This window comes from Eublepharis macularius, chromosome 1 (assembly GCF_028583425.1).
Source record: "Eublepharis macularius isolate TG4126 chromosome 1, MPM_Emac_v1.0, whole genome shotgun sequence".
Classification (NCBI taxonomy): Eukaryota; Metazoa; Chordata; class Lepidosauria; order Squamata; family Eublepharidae; genus Eublepharis; species Eublepharis macularius.
Window position 1 is genome coordinate 99443885 of NC_072790.1, and position 9539 is coordinate 99453423.

The 9539-nt window shown below is 45.2% G+C and overlaps 1 protein-coding gene across 1 annotated transcript in view; it reads right to left on the bottom strand.

The window, feature by feature from the left end:
• SLC22A16 (solute carrier family 22 member 16) overlaps nt 1-9112 on the bottom strand; it is a 31227-nt gene extending 22115 nt beyond the window's left edge. Inside the window, exon 1 of the mRNA XM_055000243.1 lies at nt 8966-9112. Coding sequence (XP_054856218.1) covers nt 8966-9015 — 50 coding nt within the window. The 5' untranslated portion in view covers nt 9016-9112. The remainder of the gene's footprint in view (nt 1-8965) is intronic.
• Nucleotides 9113-9539: the final 427 nt, after the last annotated feature.

The window sequence follows — 9539 nt, forward strand, 5'->3', positions numbered from 1 at the left end:
TACAAAAATTCCATCAGAAGGTGTTGCATTTTCCTGCTTTAATCAGAAAACCTCAAACCACAGCACCAAAAATACTTTTCTTACTTCAGCTGCATGACAAAATTGCATACTTTCAGACAACCTGGATTCTGTTGGGCAGCGCAGTTTTGAGGGGTGTTTTCAGAGTGAAGAGAACTCTCAATAACTGATCACCAATGTAAAGTGTTGCTTTTAATGTTTTTTTAAAAAGATGGAAAATGTTCTTTACACAAGCCAAAGCAATTTTGTACAAATATATTCGTAAGTTTCTTCCTTTAGTTTACAAAATTATCTGAAAGCAGAGTTGGGTGCCAATGAGTTTGGCAGGCTGTAGTGCATGAAGACTTCATGCTACTTTGTCACTGGGTGTCACAAAAGCCTGGCTGCAGCAGGGCTAGCCCAAGGGATTTTAGTGCCCTAGGCAAGTGGTGAGCCAGGCAGCCCCCGCCATGAGCCCAACAGACACAGAGCTGCTGCAAGCAGAGCCAGGCACATCCAAAACCAGTGGGGGGCCTTCTCTTCTTCCTTCCCTGCCTCAGGGGATGGGGCAGAGGAAGGCAGGATGAGTGAATATATCTTGGCTGCCCACCAACTGGGTGCAGGCATGGTGCATGGTACTGCCACTTGCTGTGACACACACTTCCTGCAAACGTCCCAGCTGATGCAGCTGCAGCAGTATGGCACATGAGCTGCTGCTTGTCACAGCACAGTAGCCACTGCTCTGAGGTCCTGGCAGAAGGCCCTGGCCTGGTTATCCAAAGTCCAGTTGCAGCAGCAATAGTAGGGTGCCCAGAAGTGCTTGCTGCAGCATGGCAGCTCCTGCTTCTGTGGCTTCTGTGGCAGTCCCTTCCTGATCATCTGTAGCCCCACGTCAGCAGCAGTGTGGTGTAGCATCCAGGGCTGCTGCTTGCTGTTGCACAATACGGCCACGACTCCAAGGCCAGGGGGACAGCTGATCCTGTGATGCTGCAGGAGGGCTGTGTTGGCACCACTCCATATCTTGGGAAGGCTGGCACCCTAGGTAATGGCCTAGCTACATTTAGTGGCCTTTAGTCATCTCTCAAGGTGCAAGTAGTGGCACACACATTCCTATTTCGGCTGACTAAGGTTACTCAGTAGAATATAATTCTCAGTATGAACCTGCAGAGCTCTGATATTTGTTATCCAGTTAAGCCATGCCATTTTGGGAGATATTCCTGTGGTGACTATGACAAGTAGATAAAATACAACACAGAGAAAGTTGTATCTGCAGCAGTTATGTGAACATCTCTCTATACCAGTATCTATAATAGTATGATCTATCTCAGTAGCCTTCAACCCACACCACATATTACAAACAGCAGTACACCTGACCATTTCGCTTTTTGTGCAACAACAGTTTTCTATGCAAGTGACCAAGGTAAGTCATTTGCGCAGTATTACTGGGACTCAGCTTGCTACCAGTAGAGGTGTATGAGAAAGAGGAAAACTTGACTTAGCCCATTGCCACCTCCCAGACCTCCCAGCAACCAAGTCCACTCTGAGGCACTGGCACTCCTGAGCACCACGGGAGCTTGTGGTGCTCCCAGCCGATACTTTCACACCCCATGTTGTGACAAACAAAAATCAATCAAATACCAAAATGCCAGTAACAGTAAACTGTAACAAAGAACCCCCAAACCAACCTGTACCTGACAGGCTGGCTGAGGACTAGAGGCCAGTCACAGAGGTCTTTGGGCCAGTGCACAGGCCCCTGAGATGGAGACTCACCACACCATGGCAGAAGATGGTGGCCATCACACCAAGCTCTCCATCAGAGCCCTGCAAACCCAGCCCAAGAGACTCCGGGACTGAGGCTTGTGAGTACTTAAGGAGCTAACTGAGAAGGGAAGGCTAGCCCAGTTCCTTCAGATCTTGGAACCTAAGTAGGGTTGGTGCTTGGATGGGGGACCACCAAGGAATGCTCTGCAGAGGAAGGCAATAGCAAATCACCTCTGTTTCCCACTTGCCTTGAAAGCCCCTTGCTGGGATTGCCAAAAGTTGATTGCAATCTGACAGCACATATGTACCTAAGGAACTGACTCACAATTATTAACTGGGTCATGAATGATGCCGCAGGCAGCCATTAGATTGGAGGTCAAACTCCCTTTCTCATAATGGACTTGTCAGTACTGTACAAGCCTCATAGGCCAACTGCCACACAAGTCGTGGGTTAGGATGGAATCCTGTAACAGGAACAGCAGGTGGCATTCTGGAGCAAAGAAACTGCAGGTGGGGAGAGTAATTATTATTTATGTATTTATTTAATTTATTGCCAGCCCTCCCACAAGCAGGCTCAGGGCAGGTTACAACAGTATAATAATACGAAAATAGAACATTTGGATTCATTAAAATACATTAAAATCAGACTCATCACTATATACAGTCAAACCCCAGATGGTAGCCACCTCCACTCTTTCCAACATAGCATAAACAGAGGGGAGAGGGGATACAACTGGTGTTATCACTGTGACTTCTCATATGAGGGGACAGATGGTTATGTAACCTTCCCCCAGCAGACCAGTCAGATTCCCAAAGAAACCTTAGGCTGGCTTTAACCATACGACTGGCGGAACATCTCTGTCTTTCAGGCGCCTAAAAGACCTAAGGTCTTGGCAGGCCTGGGTATCCTCCAACAGAGAGTTTCACCAGGTTAGGGCCAGGACTGAAAAGGCCCTAGCCCTGGTCAAGGCCATTGGAGCCTCCCTGGGGGCAGGGACCACCAGTAGTTGTTTTCCTGCTGATCTAAGTGATCTCCAGGTACATACGAGGAGAGACGGTTCCTCAAGTATGCTGTTCCCAGTCCGTTTAGGATTTTTAAAGTTTAAAACCAAAACCTTGAACTTGATCTGGAACTCCACGGGGAGCCAGTGCAGTTGCTGCAAGATCGAATGTGTGCCCTGTATGTTATACTCATCAGGACACGTGCAGCAGCATTCTGGACCCGCTGTAATTTCCGGGTCAGACCCAAGGGGAGCCCTGCGTAGAGCGAGTTACAGTAATCTAGTTTGGAGGTGACGGTTGTGTGGATCATTGTAGCTAGGTTGTGAGTTGACAGATGGGGTGCAAGCTGCCTGGCCTGCTGAAAATTTTAAAAAAAATGCAGACTGGGCAACTGCCACAGCGTGGCCCTCTATCGATAGGGAAGAGTCCAGCGTCACTCCAAGACTCCTGGACAATGGAACAGGCACAAATGGTGCCTCATCAAAGGTCGAGAGCCAGATTCCCAAGTTCAACGGCCCACGGCCCAAGTACAGGACCTCCATCTTCGCTGGATTCAGGCTCAGCCAGCTTTGCTTCACCCATCCAAACACAGCCTCTAACGCTCTCACCAGGACATCCAGGCAGTCAGGCTGGCCATCCATCAACAAATACAGCTGGGTGTCATCCACATATTGGTGACAACCCAGTCCGAAACTCCATACCAACTGGGCAAGGGGGCGCATATAAAGACTGAAGAACAAGGGGGAGAGTATCGCCCCTTGTGGGAAGCCGCACACCAATGGTTGGCATATGGATACCCTCTCCCTGAGCACCACCCTCTGTTCCCAACCGTGGAGAAAAGCGACAAACCACTGCAAGGCAGTCCCTTGAATTTTCACATTGGCAAGGCAGTGGGTCAACAGGTCACAGTTGACTGTGTTGGACACTGCACCTCCTCCCTATTGCTTTTCTGTTCCAAATTCTTAGCTCCCAAAGTTGCCTTCTTAAAATTGATATGAGACAAATGTTTTACTTAGGCCTCACATCCTTTTTAAGTGAATGCCCAATGAGACTTCTCCGGCACAAGTCACCCAGCAGTGTGGGGTATTTGAGGTATGTGCTCAGCCACCAACCGTGTCCCCAGCACTCCCTGAACCCCTGCATGCTTTTGAGCTGTTCCAAAGGGACTCAGTTTTTGTGGCTTGTTTCCAGCACTCCAGGTGAGACTGTAATTGCCCAGGTCCTGTTACCTAATTTTACCTTGTGTCACTGCGCAGGAATCAGCCTTTGCCACAATAGATCAGGGATTGGCTAATCATTATGCCTGTGCTACACAGAAAGGCAGACAATGTAAAGGTTCTACAATAATATTATTTTCTGATGTTTTTGGTAAAGAGATTACAGTTATTAGCTCTAGTTGCACCAGTCTCCTTTATAAATTCTCTGCATCTGGAAGAATATAGAATAAGCATAGTTTTAATAACAAAAGCAGCAGGATAACAAGTATAAGTTTTTCTTTTTCATGTATTTTTCATTCCTTTGCTGCATTTTAGTGACTATTTCTCTATATTTTAGAAGACATGCCTAACAGGAAATCTTTAATGCATAAAGTATTAAAGCTCATTCAGACATCATGGTTTAAGAAAATGGCTTAACGTGAAATGGAGTCAGAAAGATGTATGCTCATACTTTTTTAACGAGTACATATATAAGAAAGCAACAGCCAACATGTTCATTTTCTCTATCCCACCTCCCAGGTCTACCTATTTTTCTGAATTGTTGTAGTTCTGGGTTGCTTCTTTAAGAACTGGATTTTGGTACAATTACACCTAACTCAAAACATAGTAATTTTGTGTCAGGTGAGAATGATGAACGTATGTTTCAGCCATCACTTAGCAAGTTTCTGCACCCCAAAACTGTAGGGTTAAAAGTAACACACACACACACACACACACAAGGCTGGTACATGAAACAGCTGGGATGCAGGTGTCCATAAAAAAACACATATTCAGATTTTATTTATGAAATGTGTATCTAACCCTTTCTCCAAGGAGTGTCCTGCAAAACTATTCTAGATAGTTTCTTGAGAGTAATAAAAATTCAACACAGGTGGTCTGGAATAACCACCACTGAGTCACAAATTGTTTTTTCATACTAGCAGCTATCAAATGATATTCGCCCAAGACATCACAGAGGTCATGTTTTAGCATACAGGTTCACTTGGTAGAGTTAAGCAGGCAACATGTGCATTAATCAAAATATTCAAGTAGTTTCCCACCAAAGGGATTATAAACAATGGTACTCAATTCAACTATTCTGGCAAGCACCAAGATATATGAAATCAAATTTTTAAAACATGATATTATTTAGAACCTGCACAACAGCCATCTTGCAAAAGGCAAAAGCCATAGCTTCCAAGTACAACCCTTTTCACCTAAAGATTTTAGACATATGAATGATTTGTGGGAATCCTCCCATTTTAAAATTTGTACATGAGTAATGATCTGCATGCAAAGTATTATAAAAAACTTGTATATCAAAAAAGTAAAAATGATTATTGATAGAAAATAATCAAAGTCAGATTTTTCTATTCTCGTTAGCTGAACAAATAATATCCAAATAAGTCAGCAGCACCAAAAACATAAATTACTAAATGCAAAAGAGTAAAACGATTATTTATTGCAAAATGTTTGCAATATTATTATTCTAAAACATCTCCTACCTAACTATCATGAGCTGGGCAAGCAAAGGTTCTAAGATGATGATGACGACGACGACAGAAGTGACCCAGGATTTCTGGGCCTACCATTATTCATCTTCATCCCTTTGTTTAATCCATCGTCAAAGAAAAATTATGCATTGACTCAAAATGCAGTGTTAATCATATTTACAATTGTACAACAGCAATCTCTTTAAAATATTTTGCTTGGTTACATAGTCAACTTCAATAGCTGGAATGGAAATTTAGCTATAATTCATACAAACTATAAGAAACTGGAAGGATACTTTTCCTGTTTTCTTTTTACACTGAAATACTATCAAATGTTATTTGCAATGAATAGCTGCAAACCCCCATACCACTAGACCAACATCTTTGTTCTGGATGTATGTGCCAGCAATTCTGGCTGTGTGAAATTATCAAACATATCTAAACTTCTGCTATCAGAATAAAGATTTAAGATCTAGGATGGCTAATCTGTGAGCTAACAAAAACAGAACAGGCTTCAGAGTGGGACAGAGTGCTTTGCTTTGCAAACAAGTTAGAGATACTAACTAATGTGAAAAGGCAAGTGACTGAAGAAACAATACATATGAAACATACTCAAAGCAACTGCAAAGAACATGTTTTCTTGGCTGAAAAACAAAACTGTAGTCCAGCAGCATTTTTTAGATTAACCAGAATTTATTCCAGTATTTCTGATTCAGTAAAATGAGCTCTGACTAAGGAAAGCTTATGATGGAATAAATTCTTATAGTCACTCAAGTGCTATTGGACTTCTGTTTTATTTGCTGCTAAGACTAACATTGTTTCGTGATTCCTGGCATATGTATTGTCGAAGGCTTTCATGGCCGGAGAATGATGGCTGTTGTGGGTTTTCCGGGCTGTACTGCCGTGGTCTTGGCATTGTAGTTCCTGACGTTTCGCCAGCAGCTGTGGCTGGCATCTTCAGAGGTGTAGCACCAAAAGACAGAGATCTCTCAGTGTCACAGTGATGGAATGGTTCTTGTGTCCCTGCAGCGTAGGAGAAAGGTTAAAGAACAGAGTAGATGTGCTTTCTTGTTCCGAAGTGTTTCCAATCTCCGGGTCTGTTGGAATGTTTCCTCCCCGTAGAGGTGTTCAATGCATTGTCGAAGGCTTTCACGGCCGGAGAACGATGGTTGTTGTGGGTTTTCTGGGCTGTATTGCCGTGGTCTTGGCATTGTGGACAAGTTTACATCGGGACCACAAAGCGTAGCATCCAGACAAGAATAAAAGAACATGAAAGACACTGCAGACTTGGACAACCTGAAAAATCAGCAGTGGCTGAGCATAGCCTCACTCAAACAGGGCACAGTATCTTATTCCAGGACACCAAAATACTGGACAACACTTCCAACTAGTTTGTCAGACTGCACAGGGAAGCCATTGAAATTCACAAGCATAAGCAAAACTTCAACAGGAAAGAAGAAACCTTAAGAATGAACAGAGCATGGTTTCCAGTTCTGAAAAACACCAGGCTAACAAAACATTCTATCCCCGACAATAGCCCTGCAGAGAAGATTAGCACATCAAGTACCAATCCATATGCAAAAGAACCTCCTCAGGATACAGTGAAGCCTCCCGCCATTAGCATTCCACACCCTGGGAAACTCTTACAGGATGACTCAGCTCAACCCCACCCCTCCTGAGTAGATACAAATGACCTACATCTTTTCCACACTGTGACACTGAGAGATCTCTGTCTTTTGGTGCTACACCTCTGAAGATGCCAGCCACAGCTGCTGGCGAAACATCAGGAACTACAATGCCAAGACCACGGCAATACAGCCCGGAAAACCCACAACCACCATTCCTGGCATAGTTTGGCATATTGTACTGTTTTAATTAATTTTAAGTAACCTTTACAAACTGTGATAATGGATTTAACTGTTTATTAGTTGATGTTTGGTAAATTGTGACGGCCTATGGCTATAGACAATAAACTCTTTGGAACTTTGGACTAACATGGCTAGCCTGTGGGAATTTTCTTAATCACAGTTTCTAAATATGCTTTTTCAGCATAACTGTGTCCAGGAGAATTACTTAATCAGATTTAGGACTAATCCCTGGTTATATATATTTTTTACTCTTTATAATGCAAGACATCTGCTCAGAGTACAATTTTCAGCAGGAAACAAGCATGAGAGGGAGAGCGAAAGATTCTTAACATTGTCCTTTTTGCCACTTACTCCTTGCATTGGAACATGAAAGTATCCTCTCTACCAACAACTTTTTGCATTTCTTACTTGGACAAACACACCTATGAGTTACTGATTCTTGTGTAGATGAATGGCAAATCTAGGTTACAACCAGTATATGCAAACAAACACACTGAATACACACACACACACAGCTAGTGAGAAACTAATTTTAGATTTCGTAACACACTGCTTCTTGTTCACCTCACTTCCCTGTGTGGTGAGAAGTTCCAATGTTCAGATTCTTTTGCATGAGAGAAAACTAGAGTTATGGTGCAATCTTAATATTTGCTTTGTGGTATTTGTTTTATTCCAATAGAGCCTAAATCGGGCCAAATATCCTCAGGGAGCAAACCATGACCCCCCTCCCTTCTCCAAGACTCCCCCTCCCAAGTTTCTGCTGACTTCTGCTAGAAACTCAGCTCCCCATCCGTCAGTCCGTTGGCCCCCCTCCCCAGTAAAGTCCTCTTTCTCATCTCTGCAGGTGCATTGCCCTTATAAAACGAGCCAGAGAAACATAAACTTGTTTTGTCCTCCATGGTGAGCAAGCGGTCCAAATTATCAACACTATTGTGACACAATTATTTACTTGGAAATTATCCAGCACAACATTTAAAAAAAAAACCCTCTGTGGAAAACTCTTACTACTTTACCCTGCCAAAGCAAATATACTCGGGGAGAACCGTTGAGTCCTAAAAGCACGTAGTCCGAGAACTCCACCAAACACATTTCTGAATTCTTCCTTTCGCACAGAGACATATACAGAGACCTCCCCGCTCCCAAAGGGCTTTGCCGCACACCGACAGAGAACCGGCTGTCCCCCTCCCCAAATCACGCACATTCTACATTGATGTGAGTGTTGCCCCTAACGCTTGTGCCGAGAGCCAGACCTAACACGGGGGGGGGGGAGTTCCTTGGGGCACATGAAGCACAGTCGGTTCTAATCTTCCGTGATAGCCCCTCACTTTAAGAAACGAAGGACTGAGCGCAACGCCGAACGCCTTCTCTGAAAACTCTCTCCCTCCCTCAATGCAGTTTGCACGCGGGGACTCGAGGTCCCTCTGGTGCCCACTACGAACTCTGTCACGTGTCTCCATATCCCGAATACCCAGGACACGGACGCTCCCGAGTGTGCGTGCGCGCGTCAAGTCGCTGCCGCCTGGAATTCCCTTGCTAGCCCTCCTCCTCCTCAGTAGAGTGTGGGGCGGGCGGGTAGGACTAGAGAGCCCAAACTGATCGAGTGCCCGCTCTTGTCCCCGGCCTCCGGTCGCCGCGTGGACTCTTTTACCTGCCGAAGTGTCCCAGGGAGTCAAAGAGGAGCTCGAAGTTGCGAGCCATGGCGGGGGCCGTAGCCGGTGTGCGAGAGGGCAGGACAAAGTCCCATCTCAAGCACTTCCCAGCGCCCCCACCCCGCCTGCCTGGAAGGGGCGGCTCCTTGTTCCTCCCACCCGACTGACCCTTCAGGCAAGCAAGTGGGCCACTCTAAAACCCTCCGCAGGCGCTGGAGCCGGTCCAAGTCCGCCTGATTCCCTCGCGCCGCCTGTAGACTCCCACATGGGAGGAATCCCAAGGGGGGGGGGGGCAGCAGCCAGTCGGCTAGCCGGTCTCCTCCAGCCACCCAAGCACCCCATGGTCACTGTAGCCGTGAGGCCAGTCATCTCAGCGAAGCCCGCAGGCCTTTCCTTCCCTCACAGGCACTCGCAGAAAAAGCAGCTTCGGGGTTTCCTCCAACCAATGCAACTGGCATGTGTCTCCACTCCCCTCCCCTGTCGCACCACCTTTCTTCCACCTTCCAGCAGTGTTATTTATTTATTTATTTATTTATTTATTTATTTATTTATTTATTTATTTATTTATTTATT